A 25,338-nucleotide genomic window follows, 5' to 3' on the forward strand; every position below is an offset into this window, starting at 1 on the left:
ACCGGAGTGGGTTGCCAATTCCTCTTCCAGGGGATCTTCCTGACCCAGGGATCAAACCTGCATCTCCTATACTGCGGGCAGATTCTTTACCCACTGAGCCATTCTGGAGAATTCCTACACATACACACACACACACACACACACACACACACACACATAAAAGTACAGTTGTCCAAACCCTCTTGGCCCGATCAGGCAGAGGGCTGAGCCCTTCCTCCTTGTCCACCAGCCCAGGGGGTGGGCACCTGCCTGCTGTGTCAGCCTGGGCTCCTGGGTGCTGAGAGGCCAGGTGGTCCTGCCAGTCCTTCTGGGAAGATGTGACTTCTGCCTCTGCCCTCGTTTCTGTGGGCCACATCCTGGAGCAGCACCCCAAGGCCTGCCTTGAAGATAATCTTCCAGAAGACAGGCGCACACGGGTTCAGTATATTTGCTGCCCCTCATCTAAGGGTTTGAGGATGAAAGGCAGTTGAGCTGCTGTGCTCAGAAGCTCATAGCTCAAACCTGAGTGGAGTGAGAATGGAATTGTTTCCCTTCTAATCATCACCCCTGGGCTCCCTGCTTCTCCTCCCATACCCCCTTCATGTCCTTTCTCTTGGTTCTTTTCTTTTTCGACTTCTTTCTAAATGCTCCGCCTTTGCAGCAGCTTTCCTGAGGTGTGATTTACACAGCCCACAATTCTCCCATTGTCAGTGTGCAGTTTAATGAGTTTTAGACAATATATACCGCTGTGCAGTCATTCCCACCATCACATTGGAAAACACTCAGTCAGCACAAAGCCTCTGTTTGTAGTCGGTCCCTGCTGTCCCTCCAGGCAACCATGGCCTGTCCCCAGTTTTACCTCTAGTAATTTCATATAAATAGCATTACCCCATATGCAGGTCTACTGTGTCTATCTCAGCTGGTATTCACCCTCATTATTCTTCCCCTCTTATTATTTTTTCATAACGTGTATTCTTTTATTAAATGAAAATCAGAGACTTCCCAGGTTGTTCAGTGCTTAGGACTTGACGCTTCCAATGCAGGGGGCACGGGTTCGATCCCTGGTCAGGGAACTAGAATCTCACATGCATGTGGCGCACACCCACATAGAACAAACCACTCAGCTTTGTAGTCTAAGAGGTCTTTAAAAAAATGTTCTAAAATTGTGGTAAAATACACATTATACAACGTTTACCATCTTCATGATTTTTAAGTGTATCACTGGTATCCAGTACATGACATTGTCCCCCATATTATTTTTAGCTTTTTGGAACAGGAGGTCCTGCCCGCTAAACTGGGCTGCGAGCACCACTGGCTGGGGTGTGGAGTGAGTGGGTGAGTGGCTGGGGTTCTTCCTCTCTCACTGTCTTATAGCCTGGCCTGGACACCATCTTTTCCCATCCTTTTTAAGTGATCATGAAATGGACTTTGTGTATAGATACTGAAAACCAACAAGGAAGTAGAAGCTGTTAATTTTCTTTGGCAGGAATGCTCTGAAATGTGTGCTGGTTCTACCCTGGGTTCCTACCTGGGCAGGTCTTACTGCAAAATTCAGCACCGTGTTGTTCTAAAGTAAATGCTGGAGCGACATACACTTCTACGCTTTATAGTGTGTCAGACAAGTTTTTATAATTGTTTGGAAAGACTATGATTTAAAAAAAGATTCAGTCTTTGAGTCTGCCTGGATTCTCTCAAAGGAGAAATTGAAAGTGGAATAACCATGGCAGCAGTGACTCCCAGTGGGGGAAGGGAAGGGATTTTATTTAGGGCCTGCTATGTGCCAGGCATGGGCTTCCCTGATGGCTCAGTGGTCAAGACTTTGCCTGGGTTGGGAAGATCCTCTGGAGAAGGAAATGGCAACCCACTCCGGTATTCTTGCCTGGAGAATCTCATGGAAAGAGGAGCCTGGTGTGCTGTAGTCGATGGGGTTGCAAAGAGTTGGACGTGACTGAGCACAGCAAGAGCAACATTGTGCCAAGCACTATGATAAGATATATTATATAGATGTATTATTTCCTTTACTGTATCGATGTGCCTGTGATTGGCATCATTACTCCCAATGGAGAAACTGAGTTCTAAAGCATCAAAGGGACTATCTCAAGGCCACACATAGCCAAGAAACAGCAGAATCAGAATTCACAGGGAGGTTTGGGCATGTTGTCTACTGTGTGGGCCTTGCTTATCTGTGAACTAACAATAGAATGATCTACCTGAAGGCATCGTTTTAAAGCAGGTTCCTTCTGGCCCTGAGACCTATGATTTTATGAAATAAAAGGCACTTATTTCCATGTTTCTGTTACTAAGAGAAGAGCTATAATGTGGAGTTTTGTTTTTCTGTAAGTGATTTTCTGTGTCCCACATGCTTTCCATCATGCAAGAGAATTCCACATGTCCAGCGACAAATGGTAGGAACCCAGCCAGGCTTCCCCAGGGAGGGAGGAGGACAGGCAGGAGCCCAGGACCCCCTCCCTGACTCAGGTGGGCGCAGTCCAGCCACTTTTCATTTTTAAGATCCCAGATTATTTTTTTCCCCCAAAGACCTCTTCTTTAAAAATAATTTTTTTGTTAATTTTTGGCCACACATGTGGGATCTTAGTTCCCTGACCAGGGTTTGAACCTGTACCCAGTGCACCCCCTGCATTGGGGGCACGGAGTCTTAACCACTGGACTGCCAGGGAAGTCCCCCAAAGACCCCTTCTTGATTTGTGGATGCAACATCCTTTTTTATTAGATATATTAAAGGATTCTTCTTTTTTTTTTCCTGCCCCGTCATAAGGCATATGGGATCTTAGTTCCCTGGCCAGGGATCAAACCTGCACCCCCTGCATTGGAAGCATGGAGTCTTAACCATTGGACCACCAGGGAGGTCCCCTAAAGGATGCTTCTTTTTCAGTCTCCTTCTGGTGTCTCTATTAATCCTGCTTCCTCTCTTTCATTTCTTTTGTGAGTTGAATTAGTACCTCTCTCATGGTGAGGATTCTTCCGGATGTTTGATGAGTCTGGGTTTTTTTGTGCTCATCTCTTTTGGGGTTGCACTGGGTCTTCTTTGCAACATGCAGGCTTAGTTGCCCTGTAGCATGTGAGATATTGAACCCACATCCTCTGCATTGGAAGGCAAATTCTTAACCACTGGACCACCAGGGAAGTCCCTTGTGCTCATCTTTATTTGGTTAGGAAACTCTCCTCCGTCAGGTGCTGGTGAATGCAGCTCTTCCTATAACCAGCCCCAAGGAAAGGGGCGTGGTCTACTTCTGATGTGGAGCTCTGGTTTTGTTTTGTGGTTGTGGGGAGACTGCCCTGCTTCTCCCTAGGGCTGAAGTCTCTTGGGGCATGACCTCGGCTCCCTGGACCCACCCTTTAGCCCAGGCACAGTCTCCTGCTATTGGCTGCTTGGGCGAAGCTGGGTAAAGATGGGGATGGCCAGCAGGGACTCAATCCCAGGCAGTCTCTTCAGCCCCACCCTGCCTTCCCATCTCTCTGGCAGCCGCTGGATTTTGGCTCACTGCTTGACTTCCAGGATCCCTTACGATTTCCAGTTGGCCAGTGGTGCCTTCTTGTTATGGATTTATGCTTCTAACAAATATCTCAGCTGTTCTGTCTGTGCTTTGGGACTGAAGATGGAAAGCAGCCATGAAAGCTCAGGGTTCCCCTGCTCTAACAGACCCTCGTAGACTTTTCTCTCTTCTCATCCTTCATCAGGTGGCTCAGTGGTAAAGGATCTGCCTGCAATGCAGGAGACTCAGGAGACCTGGGTTCGATCCCTGGGTCAGGAAGATCTCCTGGAGGAGGAAATGGTAACCCACTCCAGTATTCTTTCCTGGAAAATCCCATGGGCAGAGGAGCCTGGCAGGCTACAGTCCGTGGGGTCGTAAAGGAGTCGGACACGACTGAGTGACTAAGCACACACTAAGCATGCATCCCTCACCACTGCCTTTTCTAGTCTAGGCTGTTGGTACTGGCCCTGTCCAACTTTTTATTTATCTACTAGAAATAAATTTTTTTTTGAAGAGAGGTTGTGGAGGATAAACAGGCAAACTGCCCCGACTTACTATTTGTGCATATTTGAGCAGTGCCCTGTCTATGGGAGCCTGTGCCTATAGCGTGCAGCCCACCTCGTCTGCTCCAGTCTTCATCACCAGGCCCCACTGAGGCCTTGCTCTTGGCACTACGTGTGTGTTAGTTGCTCAGTCATGTCCAACTTTGCGACCCCAATAGACTGCAGCCCAGCAGGCTCCTCTGTCCATTGGATTCTCCAGGCAAGAATACTGGAGTGGGTTGCCATTCCCTTCTCTAGGAGATCTTCTTGATCCAGGGATTGAACCTGGGTCTCCTGCATTGCAGGCGGGTTCTTTACTATCTGAGCCACCAAGGAAGCCCCTTTGTTCTTGTCACTGAGAGAGAGTCAAACAAAATGCGGCCTGGGCTAGGCTGCTCTGAAATGACTTCAGTCTTGCAGAGGGATAAGACCTGCACACACATGACTGGGGCACAAGTGGGACATGGAACCCTCCGGCCGGGAGAAGGGCTGGCTTGGATGCTGAGTGGTCTTGGAGGAGGGGTGATCCAGCTAGGGAGAGTGGGTGTGGCTTCATGCTCTAGGGGGCGGGGCCTAAACTGAGCTGCCAGGATCTGGACAGGCAGACACAAGGAAGACGCCAGTCCCCCCAGGGGTAGTCACAGCTTGAGCAAAGGCCTGGTAAACAGAGCTGGTGGGTGGGAGGGGTATCAGCTATTCATTCGCAAATTTCATTGTTTCAGGAAATCTATTTTATTTTTATTATTATCTTTACAAATTTAAGCACTTATTTTTTATTATTAACTTGGAACTATTTTTGATACCCTTTATTTATTTATTATTATTAGGCCATGAAGTGCTGGTTATAGGATCTTAGTTCCTGGACCAGGGATCAAACCCGTGCCCCTGCAGTGGGAAGCTTGAAGTCTTAACCACTGGACCTCCAGGGAAATCCCCTAATTTGTTTCTGATTTTTCAATTGGGAGTTCTCAAAACAAATTTTCTGTGGTGTGAATAGCTTTTGGATGTTCCAGTGTTGCCGGGCATGCGCCTCCAACCCCTGTTGGCTAGCCTTCCTGGCTCAACCGCCCGGACCCTGACCCTTGGAAGCGGCCCTTCCCCGTCCTTCAGCATCCAGGTTGCTGACAGCATCTCCGTCCTTTCCCCTGCAGGTGACTACACGGACTTCTATTCCTCTCGGCATCATGCCACCAATGTCGGGGTTATGTTCAGGGGCAAGGAGAATGCACTGATGCCAAACTGGTATGTCCTGTACCCTGGTGTGGCTGAGCTCCAAGTCTGTCTTTCTGTGTCCAGCAGCCTGTGGTTCTGGGAGCCGCCAGGTCCTCTCAGGTTAAAGGAACCAGGGAGGAAAGCCCACAAGGGTCATGACATCACCACATCTGGAAACAGTGACCCCAGCTTCTGGTTCTCCTCTCGGCTCAGCCCTGGACCTGCTGTGGAATCGCGGGGCAGTCCCTTGAGGCTTGATCTAGAGAACATGGGTTGGAATTAGATACTGAGTCACCAACATCCTTCCAGCTCCTTTGATTTGTAAGCTGTGAATTATAGTTCTATTGGTGAATTCTAGTGCTGGTTCCTCTGGGAGGCTCTAGGGGAAGAATCCATTTCCTTATCTATTCTGGCTTCCAGAGACTGCTTGCACTGCTTAGCTTGGGACCCCTTCCTCAGATGACTGCAGCCTCTCGGTTCCATCTGCAACAGTGCTAATTCCTCCTTTGACCTTCTTCCCTTTATAAGGATCCTTCCAGGTGGCTCAGTGGTAAAGAACCCACCTGCCAATGTAGGAGACATAAGAGACTCAGGTTCAATCCCTGGGCTGGGAAGATCCCCTAGAGTAGGAAGTGGCAACCCACTCCAGTATTCTTGCCTGGAAAATCCCATGGACAGAGGAGCCTGACGGGCTGTAGTCCAAAGGGTCGCAAAGAGTTGGATATGACTGAGCAGTCACACACACACACATGGTTACATGTAGGGACCACCTGATAATTCAGAGTAATCTCCATAATCTCATGATCATTGACTTAAGTCACATCTACAAGTCTCTTTTACCTCAGAAGGTGATATTCACAGCTTCCAGAGTTTAAGACCTGGATATCTTATTTTTTTTAATGTTGGAGTATAGTCGACTTACAATGGTGTGATGGTTTCAGGTGGACAGCGAAGGGACTCAGCCATATATACACATGGATCCATTCTTCCCCAAACTCCCCTCTCATCCAGGTTGTCACATAGCACTGAGCAGAAGTCCCTGTGCTGGACATGGATGTCTTTGCAGGGGCTATTATTTAGCCTCACACACATACATGCACACTCATACATGTACACACATACATACATACATATACCTACATACATACAGGCTTCTCATTGTGGTGGCTTCTTGTTGTGGAGCACAGGCTTTTAGGGCACATGGGCTTAGTTGCCACATGGTATCTGGTATCTGGCATGTGGTATCTTCCTGGAGGAGGGATTGAACCTGTGTCTCCTGCATTGGCAGGCAGTTTCTTAAGCACTGGACCACAAAGGAAATCCTTTCTTTTTAATGTTGAGCAATGGCCACCTGAGGCAAAGAGCTGACTCATTGGAAAAGACCCTGATGCTGGGAAAGATTGAAGGCAGGAGGAGAAGGGGATGGCAGAGAATGAGATGGTTGGATGGCATCATTGACTCAATGGACATGAGTTTGAGCAAAATCCAGGAGATGGTGAAGGACAGGAAAGCCTGACAGACTGAACAACAACAGAAAATATTCCATTGTCTTATCGAGACCACATTCTTGCTCATCCATTTATTTGTTTCTGGACACTTGGGAGTTCTTTTCGATATTTGAACCATATATGTGTTGACTCACTTTCATTTTTATTTTGAAAGCATCTTGAAATTTAGTCACTCAGTCGTGTCCGACTTTTTGCCACCCCATAGGCTGTAGCCCACCAAGCTCCTCTGCCCATGGGATTTCTCAAGCAAGAATACTGGAGTGGGTTGCCATTTTCTACTCCAGGGGATCTTCCCACCCCAGGGATTGAACCTGCATCTCTTGCATCTCCTGCATTGGCAGATGGATTCTTTACCACTATGCCACCTGGGAAGCCCCAGGTCCTTATTACTTATCTATTTTATATATGTGCGTGCGTGCTAAGTTGCTTCAGTTATTTCAGACTCACTGTGACCCCTTGGACTGTAGCCCACCAAGCTGCTCTGTCCAAGGGATTCTCCAGGCAAGAATATTGGAGTAGGTAGCCATTCCCTTCTCCAGGTGATCTTCCCAGATCTCCCACATTCTTTACCATCAGCCACCAGGGAAGCTCATGTATATATATGTTGACTCCCTTTCATTTCATCTGAAAACATTTTGAAATTTCATTTGTACATGTAACAGCATCAAAGCTTCCTCTTGCCTTCCTTCCTCAGGCTGCACCTGCCCGTGGGCTACCACGGGCGCGCTTCCTCCGTGGTGGTGTCTGGCACCCCGATCCGCAGGCCCCTGGGGCAGATGCGACCCGACGACTGTAAGTGCCCCCAGTGCCCAGGCCTTGCGGGGCTCCGCTCTTTGTCCCCACACGCCCAAGTCCATGCCTGGCACCCACTAACCTCTCTTTCTGCTGTTATTCCAGCTAAGCCTCCTGTTTATGGTGCCTGCAAACTCCTGGACTTCGAGTTGGAGATGGTAAGCCTTGTCTCGGTGTTTTACTGGCGTGGGGTCTGTATATACGCTAGGGCAAGAGGGCTCTCCCAGTGGCTGCCCTGGACAATGGGCCGTTCCCTCATCTCAACCATGTTAATGGCAGTTCTGGGTCCCCACCTGGCCATCAGAAGTACCGTCCAGCCTCATTACTCACTGATTCTGTATGTGTAAGTTCATTAACAGTTCATTTGTAACCTCCAAATCAGTAGTCGGAGAGGTTTTGAGGGGTCACCTGAGGACACACACAGGGTGGCAGAAAATTTGAATCTCAGGTTTAGGTGGTCCTCAGAGTGTCTCCTGGTGTGGGTTCCCTGGTGTACGCTTTGGGGTCCCCTGGTTGGACTGTGAGCGTGGGCCTCTAGGTTGATTGGAGGCAGGCTGGATCTCCGTGTATTTCCAATCCTGCCTGGTGATATCTTTGGATTCCATCCAGGGGAGACAAATAGTCACTAGTCCCAGGAGGGCGTGCCGAGCCAGCCCTCTGCCTCTCACTGCCTTTGTGAGGCTGCCACGTGGCCCCTAAGAGACGGTCTCCCCAAGCCGGATGCCCCAGAGCAGGGCGCAGAGCCCCATTTTAAATGGGACCAGGGTCTTCTCTCTGGGAGTATGGAGGACTTTGCAGGCAGATGCTTAACTATGTTGGTTCCTGTCGGGGGGCAGAAGGGGTGGGCAGAAGGTAAATGGAAAGTCGGAGTGTGAAGAAACGGTGTATTGGGTGGGTAGCGAGCACAGATCATCTTGACGATGGTGGTGAGATTCTCTATAAGATGGCATCTTTCTTTTTATAATCTTGACGAAAAATGTGCAATGTTTAAACACCATCATAGAATGAATATAACTGGGACTTGGGTCTTGCAAGCGTCATAGTTGATTCTGTGCGATTCTGGTAGTTATTTTCCCAACATGTTCCTGCAGTGATGTCTAGACGCTCTCTTGTTTCCTGGATGTTGTGTTAGCGATGCTCTCCTTTCACAGATATTCTCAGCTACTATCTCCCAGTTTTCTGCACAGTGCTCTCTTATCAGTTTGAAAGTCTGTTTTGTATTGAAGTGCTTCCCCGGGGGCTCAGATGGACAAGAACCCGCCTGCCAGTGCAGGAGGTATAAGAGATGTGGGTTTGATCCCTGGGTCAGGAAGATCCCTTGGAGAAGGGAATGGCTATCCATTCCACTATTCTTGCCTGTAGAACCCCGTGGACAAGGGAGCCTGGTGGGCTATAGATTATGGGGTCACAAAGAGTCAGAAACGACTGAGCGACTAATACACTTTTGTATTTAATAGAAATTAACACTTCACTGTAATACATTGTAAATATGTTACTCCCAATGTGGTATCATTTTGCCTTTATTTGTTGTCTTTCTTTATGCAGAAATTTTACAGTTTTATAAAGTCAAACATGTCAATCACTTCCTTTATGGCATTTCCTTTTATGTCATCTTAGGGGTCACTAAGAGTCGGACACGACTGAGCGACTTCACTTTCACTTTTCACTTTCATGTATTGGAGAAGGAAATGGCAACCCACTCCAGTGTTCTTGCCTGGAGAATCCCAGGGACAGGGAAGCCTGGTGGGCTGCCGTCTCTGGGGTTGCACAGAGTCGGACACGACTAAAGCGACTTAGCAGCAGCAGCAGCAGCAGACTCTCTCCACCTGAAGAATTTGAAGATTTGAGGGGTGTTTTGTTTTTCTAGTACTTGTTAGATAGAACCTTACTCTGCAAAAATTTAGATCTCTCATCTACTTGGAATTGTACGATGGGTTAAGGGGTGGAGTTTGCCCCCATGGGCTCTCTTTGCCACATCATGGAGTCAGCCTTCTGATTTTTTATGACATGAATACAAACCCTGGTATTTTCACTTTTCACAAGGCTTGTGAAATGCAGTGTGGGAAAGGGCAGAGGTGTGGGCTGAAGGAGATGAAGAGGGCTGCCGTGGTGATCAGGGACCACGTGCAGGGGTCTTGGGTGGGCACTGGCCCGCTGCTGCTCACTATGGCCCCGGCTGTGAGCAGGGCTGTGAGCAGGGGTGTGAACAGGGCTGTGGCTGGCTGTCAACTCAGGTGCAGTGTAGAAGTATGGTGGATTTGTACGTAGCAGTCCAGGTATCAGCCAGGGTTTGGAAATGCCTGACCTTTGCCTTCCAGGCAAGGGCAGCAGGTCAGAGCCAGATTCTCATCAGCTTTCCCATGTCAGGCTTTCTTTGTAGGCCCTGGGAACAAACTCGGAGAGCCAATCCCCATTTCCAAGGCCCACGAGCACATTTTTGGAATGGTCCTTATGAACGACTGGAGTGGTAATTATGGGGAGCCGGGCATCCTGGTATTGAGCATCCTGTGCACTCTTGGGTCTGGGGGAAGGCTGGGTGTTTGGGACACTTTTTGCAGAAGCCAAGGTGGTCTCCTGGCTCTGGTTTGGTCAGAGGCAGCAGGTGGTCAGTGGTTGAGAGCGCAGGCTTGGGTATCCAACAGACCTCTCGGCTCTGAGCTCTTGGCCAGTCACTTGACCTCTCTGAGCTCCAGTGTTCTTGTAAGTTGAACGGAGGGACATGACCAATATGTTTGAGCAATTTTGTGCCAGGCCCCAGGGCTGAACTCCTCCTGTGGACTCTCCTGCCAGATCCCAGTTGGGCACTAATAATATTTTTGTTGTTTAGTCACTAAGTCATGTCTGACTCTTGAGACCCGTTGGACTGTAGCCCACTAGGGTCCTCCATGGGATTCTCCAGGCAAGGATACTGGAGTGGGTTGCCATGCCCTTCTCCAAGGGATCTTCCCAACCCAGGGATTGAATCTACGTCTCTTATGACTGCTGCATTGGCAGGCACTTTACCACTAGTGCCAGCTGGGAAGCCCAATGATAATATTACTATTCCCATTTTACAGAGGTGAGGAATGAGGCACAGAGTGATTTCAGCTGGTTGCTGAGCTAAGATTTCAAACCAAACAGCTCCATTACTGAGTTCGTCTCAACCCCTCTGCCTTATATAGGAGGAAACTGGTGCCAGGTATCCCAGGAACTATGAGGTTGAGATTCCAGACTCTTCATGAGGAAATATCCTGCCTGCACCTCCCTTTTAGTTAAACAGCAGGAAAACAAATATAATTTGTAAATACAGGAGTGCACAGAAGAGAATTAAGGAAGTGAACAAAGCAGGCAGATTTTATACCTTTTTACAAACAAATAATAAATTTGTAAACAACAGACAAAACACAGGATTTTGGGTCTGGGGTGCTAAATTATTGAAGAAGTAACAAGATTTGTTTGCAGTCTCTTCTTGGCCTTGAATTCCTGTCTTTTGTGACAAATATGTCTCTCTCCCTCCTGGTACTGGAAGAGTACTTTTCTTTTTCCTGCCCTTTGGTCATTTCACTCTTGGCCGCAGCCTGGCACGGTGACCTCAGAGGACCTCTGTCCTTGATCCCGGGGCAACCAGTTCATTGGGGTTGGAGCACCAGGGGTCAGCAAGGCTGAGCCAAGCGTCTGGTCCTTCGTCAAGGGGAGAGGGGAGACTTGGCCGGTGGCCCCGTCGGCTTCTGTCAGCCCTCCTTGTCCCTTCTCCTGTAGCTCGAGACATCCAGAAATGGGAGTACGTCCCACTTGGGCCGTTCCTTGGGAAGAGTTTTGGAACCACCATCTCTCCGTGGGTGGTGCCCATGGATGCCCTCATGCCCTTTGCTGTGTCCAACCCGGAGCAGGTAAGACGTCCTCTATGAGAAGTCCCAAACCCGGGCCCCTCTGCCTTCCAGCTGTTTACCCATCCAGTTTGGAGAGGGTCTGGAGGGTAAGTGCTGTGTCCCCAGCATGCCCACGTGCTTGGGGGTCTTGACTGCAGGGACCTCTAGGCAAGCATGGCGCCAGTCATTCTGCCTTGTTTTCCCTGTTCCTTGCACAGTTCTGGGAAAAAAACATGGAATTTTGTAACCTTTAGAATCCTCTGAGGCTACAGGAACTGGCCAGTTGGCAGGAGAAGGGGTCCCTTCCAGTATCACATTGCACAACCTCCCGGGTTGCCAAGTTGTGTTCTGTGTGATGGCGCCCCCTGGAGGCCGACTGACAGACTGCAGTGTGGAGTCAGACCACAGGGCATCCTGCTGCCGAGCCTCCTGGTCCCTGTACCACTGTCCTGGCCTGACTCCGGATCTTGGTCCTCACTCCTCAGGCTGTCACAGTCTGCTGCTGCCTCCATCCCATCACCCCCAGTGACCTCCACCAAAGTGCACTTGACCTTGACTGACGCCATGGTCTTGTGCCCTCTTCAGTATGGACCTCTTTGCTGTTGTCCAGTCGCTCAGTTGTATCTGACTCTGCGACCCCATGGACTTCCCTGTCCTTCACCATCTCCCGGAGTTTGCTCAAACTCATGTCCATCGAGTCTGTAATGCCACCCAACCATCTCATCCTCTGTCATCCCCTTCTCCTCTTGCCTTCAATCTTTCCCAGCATCAGGGTCTTTTTCAATGAGTCAGTTCTTCGCATCAGGTGGCCAAAGTGTTGGAGCTTCAGCTCTGGCATCGGTCCTTCCAGTGAATATTCCCAGGGTTGATTTCCCTTAGGATCGACTGGTTTGAACTTCTTTTGACCTTTTGGCAGCCCCCTACTGTTCCTAGACACTCTGCCCCTGGCTTCTGGCATGTGACCAGTCTCAGTCCTGTATCTTCTGCAATGCTCCAGTGGACTCTATTCTCCATGTGGGGGCAGCCCGGGCTGAGCTCTCAGCCTTGCTCTTCCCTCATTCCCAATCCTGCTCCCCTGAACATCTGACCCTGCTTGCTCATGGCCTCTGCCCCCACCTCACATGTGGCTCCCTGGACATGTCTCAGCCTGCTGTCTTCTCATGGAGCTGTACCGAAACACTGGGAGTCTTCCCCTGTAGACCAGTTCCTCGTGAGGCTCCGTCCTCCACCACTCCTGCCAGCATCTCCCTCCCCATCTTTTTCAGTCTCTGAGATTTGTCTCCTCCCTCCTCGGTGAGTCCCACTCTCCGAGGACTGCCTGGCCCGCAGTCACATCCCTGGCTTGTCCCCTCCAGGCTTTATCCCTGGTCCAGCTCTTTGCTCACAGGCACTGCTCACCCTCACCAAAGACCTTTGGGCTCTATCTCCTTATATACCAATCCTTCCCAAATACTGTTAAAGTGCAACCTTCAGGATTCTTGCCACTTGTGAATGATGACTTACTGAATGCTTTTCTTTTTCTTTCTTTTTATTTTCCCATCCCTACACTGGTTCTTTGGGCTTCCCTGGTGGCTCAGTGGTGAATCTCTCTGCCAATGCAAGAGAAGTGGGTTCAATCTCTGGGTTGGGAAGATCCCTTGGAGAAGGAAATGGCAACCCACTCCAGTATTCTTACCTGGAATATTCCATGGACAGATGAACCTGGTGGGCTACAGTCCATGGGGTTGCAAAAGAGTTGGTCATGACTTAGCAATTAAACAACAACAAGGGTTCTTTATATTGAGATTTTATGGTTACAACCCAAATAGTGCTAAAAAAGAATAAATCCATACACTGCAAAAATAGCCACAGAATTGTCTTAGATATAAATGTATGCAAACATCTGCAAAGGATGCAGGCTGAATGCTTTTCTTTAAAGCAGCTTCCATTTGAAAACATAGTATATTTAGAAAAGGAACTTCTAGGTCCCTATCCATGTAACTAGCCACCAAGTCAATCATGAAAAGAAACACATAATCATGAAAATAAAGTCACCCCACATTAGCTCATGGATCACTAGGGAGTCACAGATGGCTCTTGGGGGAGACATTGCTTTTGGACAAAGTACAGACCTTCTGGCCTGGCTGTCAAAGTGGCCTGTATCGCTGAGTCCAGGAGCACCAGGGGGACTGTGCACCCTTTGTTGATCACCCTGTCTTCTGCCACCCTCACCCCCCAGTGTCCAGGGACACAGCACTGTCCTGGAAAGAGGGGATGCCCCTTCTTCTCAGGTCGTCCTGGCCAGCTGCTCTGCTGTGGGGCCAGCCTGGCCAGCTCGGCCAGCCAACCCAGCCCCTCTGTGTTCCTCTGCCCTCACAGGACCCCAAGCCCCTGCCGTATCTCTGCCATGACCAGCCCTACACATTCGACATCAACCTCTCTGTTGCCCTGAAAGGTACTGCCTGGGGGTCGGAGGCTGTGTCAAACTGGGTGGACCCCTGAGGCTGCTCGGCTGGGCTGAGTTAAAGGCCAGTGGATCAGTAGTGAGAGAGCCCAGCTTTGAAGGCTACAGCTGAAGTTCAAGTCTTGGTTCTTCCCCTGACCAGCTCTGGGACTTTGGGCATATTACTGAATCTGTCTGTTACTAAATCTGTCTGGTTTGTCACCTGGCAGTGGGATAATGATGGTATTGACTTCTCTGTGGAAGTCCGCCAGCTCTGAGACCCTAGCCTATGAGCTTATTGGTTCATAGACTCTTTAGGTGGAGTCATATTAGACAATGGAAAGCCTAAGCCACAAAAGGGTTCCCCTTGCAAGGTGGGATCCCCACTCCTTGATTAATGGAATTAAGTTTTCTGGTCAATGTTACTTGTCTTCCTAACAGGAGAAGGAATGAGCCAGGCAGCTACCATATGCAGGTCTAATTTTAAGGTAAGCTTTAAGGCTGGGCAGACTGCTTTTGGAGACCGGGGAGACCTTTCTTCCTGGCAGGACCAGGAGAAAAGCATCCATGTCGGGATGTGATGATGGGTCAGCGTGTGGTGGGTTGTTTCCATTTTTTTGGTAGAGCTACCGTGAACAGTCTAGTCGATGTCTCTGTGTGCATGAATGTGCGTATGTCTGGATATCCAGGGATAGAAGTGCTGGGTCATAGAGGGTGTATATCCATACTTGGCTGAGGAGTCCTTCCAGAGACTTTGCCAAAGGGCTTGTTACAATTTGCACTCACCACGGGCAGCATCTGACATTTCGGCTGCTCCACATCCTGGTCAACAGGTGAGCCACTGGCATTTTCATTTCAGCTGTTCTGGGGATTGTGATTTCGCTTTGCATCTCCCTAAAGATGAATGCTGGGAAAGACCAAGGGCAGGAGGAGAAGGGGGCGGCAGAGGATGAGATGGTTGGATGGCATCACCGACTCAAAGCACATGAGTCTGAGCAAACACCAGGAGATAGTGAAGGACAGGGAAGCCTTGGCGTGCTGCAGTCCCTGGGGTTGCAAAGAATCGGACATGACTGAGTGACTGAACAACAGTGACAAGGACGAATGCAGCTGGGCATCCTGTCATATGTTTGCTGACCACTGAACATCCTCTGATTCAATGTATTCCTGTTTCTTCTAGTCTCCCTCTTAATTTAACTTTATTCTGGGCTCCTTAGGCTGCTAAGAAGGAATGGGGGAGCCTGCTTAAGGGGGCTTCTGTGCAAAAATCCATTTCTGAGGTTTCCTTTTCCTGGGTGTGTAGCTTCAGGAGGGGCAGACCTGAGGAGCTGTGGGCTTGAGGCGCAGGAGTGCAGCCCCTGAGATGCTCAGCGGGCACATGGTCCTTGGTCACTTCCCACCAGGCCTGACCTCCCGTAGTGCTCCCTCATCCTTTAGGCTGCTCTGAGGTTCTGTTTGAGTTGTTCAGCTCTGTTGCCCAGTGTCTGTTCCAAGGCCTGAGGTCTTTGCTCACGAGACACTTTTGCTCTAGTGAGGACCTAGACCTTGTCAACTCAGGACTCTGGGGTGATTTCAGGACAAAGTGGGATTATGGACTCCTGAGCATGCTGCACATTGAGGGTCTGAGCAGTGAGGTTTGCAACTCCAGGAGTGCTTCTTGGAGAAGGTGGGTTAGGGTTGGGCTAAAAGGATCCCAGGAGCTAGGGCTCTAGCTGGTGAAGGGGCAGGGAGAGAACTGGGGTAGGTCACAGGGTAAGTGCAGGAGGACAGCTTGTCCTTGCTCTAGGGACTGGGAGAGAGCCTGGGGCGGGCTGCTGTGAGTGGGGCTGGCTGCTCCGGGCAGCTCAGGAGAAGCCTGTCCTGCCCGTCCCCGTCTCTGTGTCCTCGCCCGCAGTACATGTACTGGACAATGCTGCAGCAGCTCACCCACCACTCTGTCAATGGCTGCAACCTGCAGCCGGGCGACCTCTTGGCTTCTGGAACCATCAGCGGGCCGGTGAGTATGTGATTGGTTCCCCTGGGAGCTGCCTGCATGGAGCATCCCTATTCCCTGTACAGACTGGAAGGTTCTCCCTTGAGAGGGGAGTCCAGCCTGAGCATGCATATCTTACGACCCTGTCCACCTCATAGCTTCATCCATCTCTGGGTGCAGAAGGGGCTCCTTTTTCAAATGCAGAAGAGATCGGGATAGGGGAGAGAGGCTGCCTCTGTCTACTGGGGGGAGTGAGAATGACACAGGGGGCCACTGTTGTATCTGGTTGTCACCACCTCACAGCACATCCTTCCAGGATGAGGTGGCCCCACTGCTAACCGCCCCCACCATGAACCTTTGGTGATGACTTTGGTTGGTGCACGGACTAGCCACTTCCTGCAAGGCCAGACCTCAGGCTCTTTTTGATGGAAAGTCTCTTCCTAGCAGGGGGGTGGGGTGGGGGGGGTGCCAAGCATAACAGCATCTGGGTAAGCCCCAGCCTCCAGAGTGGGCAGGGGCCTGGCAGGGGCCTGGCAGGATGGGCCTGGGCAGGTTGGCCCAGCATCCCCCCAACGCCCAAGTCCTGAATGAAGTAAGCAGGGCACGTAAGGTACCTGGACTTGAGGACATTTCCAGGGTGATTCCCACCAAGGCAGGGTCTCTGGGGGCTGTGGGGTCCCTTGCTCCTTCCCAGGCCTCACCCCTACCCCTCGCCTTGCTAACCACTGTCCACACCAGATCCGACCCACCCACCATGATGGAAATGCCATGATGTAAATGCCTGTGACAACTTATTCCCCTTCTTGCTATGAAGGAGCCAGAGAGCTTCGGCTGCATGCTGGAGCTGTCGTGGAAGGGCACAAGGGCCGTAGAGCTGGGGAATGGCCAGACCAGGAAGTTCCTGCTGGATGGGGATGAAGTCATCATGACAGGTGAGGGAGGGCGCCAGGCCCACGGGCGGCATCTCCTCCTCGCCGTCCTCACCGTCTGCCAGGAAGCCATCTGTCCCAACTGTCCCCACTCCAGCCTTCCTGGCTCTGTGTCTGCTGCTTCTGGCCTTCACCCAAGCCCTGCCTGACAGGGACTGAAATGAAGTGAAGTGAAAGTCGCTCAGTCGTGTCCGACTCTTTGCAACCCCATGGACTATACATACAGCCCATGGAATTTTGTAGGCCAGAATACTGGAGTGAGTAGCCATTCCCTTCTCCAAGGGATCTTCCCAACCCAGGGATCAAACCCAGGGCTCCCTCATTGCAGGCAGATTCTTTACCAGCTGAGCCACCAGGGAAGCCCAAGAATACTGGAGTGGGTATTCCCTGGGAATACCCTTCTCCAGGGGATCTTTGTGACTCAGAACTCGAACTGGGGTCTTTTGCATTGAAGGTGGATTCTTTACCCGCTGAACTACCAGGGAAGTCCCAGCTCTGTGTCTGCTTGTTCTGGCCTTCACCCCAGCCCTGCCTGCCAGGGACTGGCTTTATTTACTTTTAATCTTTTAATCAAGCTGTGTTGCATGTGGGATCTTAGTTCCCCGACCAGGAATCACACCCGTGTCCCCTGCAGTAAAAGCGCAAAATCTTAACCACTGGTCCACCAGGGAAGTCCCCGCCAAGAACTTTAAATCAGAGTCTTCCTGGAGCAAAAAGACCAAGGAAGTCCAGCTCAGTGTCTCCTTCCCCCCAGATCAAATTGATAAAATAATAGCAGGTTTCACGTTTTGAACTTTGCAGTGCAGAGACCCTGTGCCTTCTGACCTTGTGCCCTTTGACCCTGTGCCTATTACCTGACTGAGTTAGTGACAAGATTTCTAGCGGCCCATTCTGAGGGGCTTCCCAGGTGCTGTTAGTAGTGAAGAACCTGCCTGCTAATGCAGGAGATGTAAGAGATGCAGGTTCGATCCCTTGGTTGGGAAGATGCCCTGGAGGAGGGCATGGCAACCCATGCCAGTATTCTTGCCTGGAGAATCCCCAAGGAGAGAGGAACCTGGAGGGCTACAGTCAACGGAGTCACAAAAGAGCTGGACATGATGAGCGTATGAGCACGCACATTCCAAGCAGGTTAGGGCACCCTTACCCCTTGAGGGGCCATTATGCCTATCATTTAATATTGCTGGAGAGGAAGGCGCCACCGTGGTCAGAGTCACACAGATTCAGGTTGGACTCCCACATCGCCAGTAGCCCTGGGACCTTCCTCAGGTTATTGAATCTTTCTGAGACTCAGTTTCCTTATCTTTAAAATGGAGCTAAGGATACAGTGCCTAGTCTCACAGCGTGGTTGTAAGGATGAGTTCGGTTCAGTTGCTCAGTTGTGTCCGACTCTGCGACCCCATGAACTGCAGCATGCCAGGCCTCCCTGTCCATCACCAACTCCCAGAGTCCACCCAAACCCATGTCCATCGAGTCGATGATGCCATGCAACCATCTCATCCTCTGCCATCCCCTTCTCCTCCTGCCCTCAATCTTTCCCAGCATCAGGGTCTTTTCCAATGAGTCGGCTCTTTGCATCAGGTGACCAAAGTATTGGAGTTTCAGTTTCAATGTCAGTCCTTCCAACGAACATCCAGGACTGATCTCCTTCAGGATGGACTGGTTGGATCTCCTTGCAGTCCAAGGGACTCTCAAGAGTCTTCTCCAACACCACAGTTCAAAAGCATCAATTCTTCGGCACTCAGCTTTCTTTATAGTCCAACTCTCACATCCATACATGACCACTGGAAAAACCATAGCCTTGACTAGACGGACCTTTGTTGGCAAAGTAATGTCTCTGCTTTTTAATATGCCATCTGCTGCTGCTAAGTCACTTCAGTCGTGTCTGACTCTGTGCGACCCCAGAGACAGCAGCCCACCAGGCTCCCCCGTCCCCGGGATTCTCCAGGCAAGAACACTGGAGTGGGTTGCCATTTCCTTCTCCAATGCATGAAAGTGAAAGTGAAGTCGCTCAGTCGTGTCCGACTCCTAGCGACCCCATGGACTGCAGCCCACCAGGCCCCTCTGTGCATGGGACTTTCCAGGCTGGAGCACTGGAGTGGGGTGCAATTGCCTTCTCTGAATATGCCATCTAGGTTGGTAATAACTTTCCTTTCAAGGAGTAAGTGTCTTTTAATTTCATGGCTGCAATCACAATCTGCAGTGATTTTGGAGCCCAGAAAAATAAAGTCAGCCACTGTTTCCACTGTTTCCCCATCTATTTGCCATGAAGTGATGGGACTGGATGCCATGTCTTAAAGTCTTCTGGATGTTGAGCTTTAAGCCAACTTTTTCACTCTCCCCTTTAACTTTCATCAAGAGGCTCTTTAGTTCTTCTTCACTTTCTGCCATAAGGGTGGTGTCATCTGCATATCTGAGGTTATTGATATTTCTCCCAGCAATCTTGATTCCAGCTTGTGCTTCCTCCAGCCCAGCATTTCTCATAATGTACTCTGCATATAAGTTAAATAAGCAGGGTGACAATATATAGCCTTGACGTACTCCTTTTCCTATCTAGAACCAGTCTGTTGTTCCATGTCCAGTTCTAACTGTTGCTTCCTGACCTGCATACAGGTTTCTCAAGAGGCAGGTCAGGTGGTCTGGTATTCCCATCTCCTTCAGAATTTTCCACAGTTTATTGTGATCCACACAAAGGCTTTGGCATAGTCAATAAAGCAGAAATAGATGTTTTTCTGAAACTCCCTTGCTTTTTTGATGATCCAGCAGATGTTGGCAATTTGATCTCTGGTTCCTCTGCCTTTTCTAAAACCAGCTTGAACATCAGGAAGTTCACGGTTAACATATTGCTGAAGCCTGGCTTGGAGAATTTTGAACATTACTAGCGTGTGAGATGAATGCAATTGTGTGGTAGTTGAGCATTCTTTGGCATTGCCTTTCTTTGGGATTGGAATGAAAACTGACCTTTTCCAGTCCTGTGGCCACTGCTGAGTTTTCCATATTTGCTGGCATGATCCAGTTTAATCCCTCAGGGGCAGGGGCTGTGGATTCCCCTGGGGTTCCCATGGTGAACTAGGAGGTGCAGGGCCCACGTCTGGGTTGTGCTCCACCACCACTGCAGCGCTCTTTTACAGACGTGAAAACAAAGGCCCAGCAGTGGGTAAATGACTTGCCTTGGATCTTGCAACCAGTAAGTCAGGAAGAGATTTCCCATCCCCATTTTCAGAACCCGGATTCTTCAGCCCTTTGATAACATCTAAAGAGCCTCACAAGGCACGTGTTACTTTGTGAGCACTTAAAATTGGCAACGGTTGTCACCGCTGTCCTCATCATTATTGATGTTTTTTCCAGAACCCACTCTTGAGAAGGCCCAGCATCCTGACCCCTTCTTCTTCTTCTTTTTTTAAAATGCATATTATTTTTAAAATTTTATTTATTTACTTGTTTTAATGGCTGCACTGGGTCTTTGCTGCTGTGCACAAGCTTTCTCTAGTTTCTGCAAACTGGAGCTACTCCCTAATGGCAGTACTCTGTACTCCACGAAAGAGAAGCCCCTGCAATGGACTCCCTGGCACCCCAACTAGAGAGTAGTCCCTGCTCACCACAACTAGAGGAAGCCCTCGTGCAGCAGCAAAGATCCAGTGCAGCCAAAAATAAATAAATAAAAATTTTTTTTAATTTTTAAAAAGAAAAGAGGAAAATGGAGATAGATGGATGGAAGTCTCAGGAACAAGAATAAAAATGATACTTTGGCAGGTGGGGCATTTTGGGAAGCTGGAAAACTGAACTGTCACTATGGACACTCGTTCCCCTTGGGATGCAGTGGGGAGCAGGCAGAGGGTCTATGCTGTGCTTAGCCACTCAGTTGTATCCAACTCTTTGCAACCCTGTGGACTATAGCCCACCAGGCTCCTCTGTCCATGGGATTCTTCAGGTAAGAATGCTGGAGTGGGTTGCCATTTCCTTCTCCAAGGGATCTTCCCAACCCAGGGGCCAAACCCAGGTCTCCTACATTGCAGGTGGATTCTTTACCATCTGGGCCACCAGGGAAGCCCCAAGCAGAGGGTCAGTCTCCAGGAAAAAGCCAGTGACTGGGCTGACATCCCAGAGGAGATGAGCACGCTTTTCCCTTCCGTGTCCACAGTTGATGGAACCTAACTCAGTGAGGCCAGGGAGCTGCCTTCCCGTTCTGCCCAGGTCTCGGTGACATGCTCTGACTTGGGTGTGGACTTTCCTCACTCTCTGGCCTCTCTGGGCCCCTGGGCCCTGCCTGGATACACCTGCCCCCAGCTTCTCCTCCCTGGCCTGGAGAGCAGCAGCCTGAGGGCCCAGAAAGACGGTCCTGGGTGCAGAGCATCACTTCCATCCTCAGGGCCATGGTCTTTGGGGGACATTTGGCATCAACTGGAGCCAGTTTTGCCAAATCTGAAGGGCAGCCAGGGATGCTGCTAGATGTCCCAAGTGCACAGGACAGCCTGTCTTGAGAATCATCCATCCAGCTCTAACTGTCACTAGTCACTAAGGTTCAGAAACCCTGTTCAGCATCTGCCCTCCAGCTGTAAAATGGGGAGGAAGTGGCTGGCTCTCCTACCAGGATGTCATTGTGTATTTGTGCTTAAGGAAGCAGGCAGTGCCGTTTGCTGGGAGGGTTGGTGCTGTTGTTCCCGGGGCAGGAAGGAGCCATGTGACTGACAGTGCCCAGCGTTGGGGGTGGGGAGGAGAAAGACACTCCATCAGTGTTTGCAGCTCTCCAGGAAGAAGGCTCTTAAAAAATACTGCCTTTTGGAGTGACTTGTCTTGATAGATGATTGATGCATTTCTGCCAGGTTTTGCTTTTATAGGCTTCCCCCCCACCCCCGCCCCGGGGACACAAATGTTTCTGAGCATCAAGATTCAAAAGTGACTGATAGAACAATAATCAAACTGAGCAACAGAATAGGCAAGGATATTGCTCTGGACCAAAGGTGACCCTGAGTGTTAGGGGTTAGTGCTGGGGTGGCCAGCATGTCCTCAGGGATGCCAGGGACAGTGAGGGGCAGGTTTGGGGGTGTAGTTGGAGTAGCCCACACAGGGAGAATGAGGTGGCTGGGCTCCAAAATTACTACAGATGGTGACTGCAGCCATGAAATTAAAAGACGCTTACTCCTTGGAAGGAAAGTTATAACCAACCTAGACAGCATATTAAAAAGCAGAGACATTACTTTGCCAAAAAAATTCTGTCTAGTCAAGGCTATGGTTTTTCCAGTGGTCATGTATGGATGTGAGAGTTGGACTATAAAGAAAGCTGAGTGCAGAAGAATTGATGCTTTTGAACTGTAGTGTTGGAGAAGACTCTTGAGAATCCCTTGGACTGCAAGGAGATCCAACCAGTCCATCCTAAAGGAGATCAGTCCTGGGTGTTCATTGGAAGGACTGATGTTGAAGCTGAAACTCCAATCCTTTGGCCACCTGATGTGAAGAACTGACTCATTGGAAAAGATGCTGATGATGGGGAAGATTGAGGGCAGGAGGAGAAGGGGACGACAGAGGATGAGATGGTTGGATGGCATCACCCACTCAGTGGACATGGGTTTGGGTGGATTCCGGGAGTTAGTGATGGACAGGGAGGCCTGGCATGCTGCGGTTCATGGGGTCGCAAAGAGTCGGACATGACTGAGCAACTGAACTGAACTGAGTTGACCCATCTCCCAAGGCTGCCTTCAGTCTCATGCTATTTCCTCTGTTGGGCATGCCCTTTTCATTGTCCCCCTCCTGGCAAACTCCTACCCACCCATCAAATCCCCACTCAGGTGGGGTTCCCATCAGCAGCAAGTTCCCTCCTTTCTTCTCCTGTCTCCTCCACACTGCTCTCCCAGCACCTCATAGACTTTTCTACTCTAATTCATATTAGTTGGGCAGCTCCTGGTGAACAGACCCTTCTCAGGTACAGGGACAAGGGCCTCCTGCTGTCTGCCTTTCTGGAATTGATTGAATTTGTTAACATCTGCTCTGGGGGAGGTGTCATGCTGGGACTTCACCCAAGTGTGTCATTAAATCCTCGCCACCCCAAGAGGAAAGGATTGCTATTCCCATTTGTAGACAAGGGAGTAGCTGAGCTCAGAGGTTAAACAAGCTGCCCCCAGACCCCCAGCTTATAATTCTCCTAATAGCTGACACTGAACATTTGCCCTGGGCCAAGCACTTCTGGGAGTTCTCTGTGTATTAACTCACGTCATCTTTGTTATAGTCTTGCTCAGTGGGTACTATCATTAGATCCATTTCACAGATGAGGAAACTGAGTTCCCAGGAGACCCAAGTGGGTGCAGGAGCCAGACTTTGAACCCTGGCCTCAGGCTAATTAGCAGACGTAATTAGGATTTGAACTCAGACTCACAGAGGGAGAGTTGACCTCTGTCTCTTCCTTTGCCTCTCAGGAGAGCCATCGCTCCATCCTTGCACTACTTTCTGGGGTCCCTGACAGTGGGATGGGCCTGGAGTTCCATTTTGGTGCTCTGCCCAGGACCTGGGGAGGGTAGTTTTCTGTCGAATATACCTATTTGTCATCCTGATGGTGCCTTTCTGCCCCGAGCCCAGCCATGTGCTGACCAGTGCTGTGGCTGCCTGGGCGTTGGTTCCCTGAGCTTGGCGGCTCTGTGGCTGACCCCCTGTCCTCTCTCTGTTGCAGGGCACTGCCAGGGGGATGGGTACCGCATTGGCTTCGGCCAGTGTGCGGGAAAAGTGCTGCCTGCCCTCTCGCTCGCCTGAGGTCCTCTCTGCTCTCCCAGAAACACCAGACTGGCACGCCACCCTCTCCACCTCCCTGGGGGGACCAGGGGCCCCCACTGTGGCTGCGGGCCTAGTTCTTCATTCAATAATAAAGCTGCTGTGCTCTGTCTTCATGCTCTGAACCTGGCACGGCTGTGCACAATGGCTACTCATGTTCTTGGTTTGTTTTTGTTCTGTTATTTTGTTAGTTTGCTTTTTTTTTTTTCATGGCCACACCATAGACATGCAGAATTTCCCATCCCAGGGACTGAACCCATGCCCCCTGCATTGGAAGCTTGGAGTCTTAACCACTGGACTACCAGGAAGTCCTTGTGTTCTTGGTTTGACTTGGTGGGTCAAGGTGTGTACTGCTTCCTTGAGAGGCATTCTTTAACTTGTTTTTCGGTTTTTATTAGTGAGGGTGAGGGTCTGATGCTTTTCATCAGACATCCTGGGCCTCCTGGTATTTTCCGGAATATGGGAAAAGAATGACACTTGTATTAGTGAAGAGTTCTCCAAAGAAACAGAACCTATAGGAGATTTATAGGGAGAGAGGTTTGTTTCAAGAAACTGGCTCAGGTGATTGGGCTTCTCAGGTGGCACTATTGGTAAAGAACCTGCCTGCCAATGCAGGAGACATAAGAGACATGGGTTTGATCCCTGGGTCGTGAAGATGTCCTGGAGGAGGGCATGACAACCCACTCCAGGATTCTTGCCTGGAGAATCCCATGGACAGAGAAGCCTAGTGGGTCCATAGGGTAGCAAAGAGTTGGGCACAACTGAAGCAACTTAGCGTGCACATGTGTGATTGTGGAAAGTCCAAAATCTGCAGGGTAGGGTGGGCTGGGCAGCCCGAGCCTCAGGGAAGAGCTGCAGTGTGAGTCTGAAGGTATCCCCTGCAGAGTCCCCTCCTCTTCCAGGGAGAGCAGGCCTTTTTCTCTTAGGGCTTCAGCTGACTAGATGAGGCCCACCCATATTAGAGAGGATAATCTGCTTTACTCAAAAGTCACCACTTCAGTGTTAATCTCATATGAAAAATACTTTCACAGCCACATCTAGACTAATATTGGACCAAATTTCTGGGTACTGTGGCTCAGCCAAGTTGACACACAGATTTACCCATTGCAGTACCTCTCACATTTGTGGAGTCCTATCCCAAGGTCACAGGTGTGAGGTCTTGTACCAAGGCCACAGATGCAGAGCCCAGCACCAAGGTCACCTCTGGAACTGACTGAGCCCCCTAGCCAAGGTTGCCGTGAGTCACCCTGATCCTTAGTGGTTAGCTCCCTGACCAGTAAAAATACCCACCCTAACCAACCATCTAATGCCACCCTTCCAGCAGGAATTTCCGTCTTGAGACTATAAAAGTTGGCTATTGACCCATGAAAACGGTTGGCTCTCCCTTGAGCCAGCCCGCTGTTCTAACAGCATCCTGTGGGGTCTCCCTGGTCTGTCAGGAGGTCAGCCTGCTGTGCTTGCAGAGCTCACATCATCTCTGCTCTTTGTTCTTAATAAACTCGCTTCTTTCTGCAATGCTCTGTGTCTGGAAATTCTTTTCTAACTTGTGCTTAGACAGATTGTATTCATAGGTCCACCTCTGCCTAGCCAAGAATATACATGGAGATTCACTTATGTCTCAATATTTAAGAGAAATGAGCGAAGCCAACAAACTATTAAATACTCTTTATTCTTCTCTCTTGGCCTACATGTTTTCATAATTACAAAACAAAAAATATTTGCAAAGCTATGGTTTTTATATGATTGAAAATTCACCAAATATCAACTATAAATGAATATAATTATCATTGCCTTTGAAGAATGTTAATGGGGTGGTGATTGTGGGATGAGCACTAAAGATGTACAAATTCATGAATTGCTATATCAATATTTTTAAAATAAAAT

At 49.8% G+C, this 25,338-nt stretch overlaps 1 protein-coding gene across 1 annotated transcript in view; it reads left to right on the plus strand.

Moving 5' to 3' along the window:
* Positions 1–23,605, plus strand: part of FAH (fumarylacetoacetate hydrolase) — a 30,461-nt gene extending 6,856 nt beyond the window's left edge. Inside the window, exons 5-14 of the mRNA XM_027521285.1 lie at positions 5,167–5,257; positions 7,430–7,527; positions 7,633–7,685; positions 9,895–9,994; positions 11,266–11,396; positions 13,734–13,809; positions 14,239–14,285; positions 15,692–15,793; positions 16,584–16,701; positions 23,357–23,605. Coding sequence (XP_027377086.1) covers positions 5,167–5,257; positions 7,430–7,527; positions 7,633–7,685; positions 9,895–9,994; positions 11,266–11,396; positions 13,734–13,809; positions 14,239–14,285; positions 15,692–15,793; positions 16,584–16,701; positions 23,357–23,436 — 896 coding nt within the window. The 3' untranslated portion in view covers positions 23,437–23,605. The remainder of the gene's footprint in view (positions 1–5,166; positions 5,258–7,429; positions 7,528–7,632; positions 7,686–9,894; positions 9,995–11,265; positions 11,397–13,733; positions 13,810–14,238; positions 14,286–15,691; positions 15,794–16,583; positions 16,702–23,356) is intronic.
* The last annotated feature ends 1,733 nt before the right edge of the window (positions 23,606–25,338 follow it).

This window comes from Bos indicus x Bos taurus, chromosome 21, assembly GCF_003369695.1.
Source record: "Bos indicus x Bos taurus breed Angus x Brahman F1 hybrid chromosome 21, Bos_hybrid_MaternalHap_v2.0, whole genome shotgun sequence".
In the NCBI taxonomy this organism is placed as follows: Eukaryota; Metazoa; Chordata; class Mammalia; order Artiodactyla; family Bovidae; genus Bos; species Bos indicus x Bos taurus.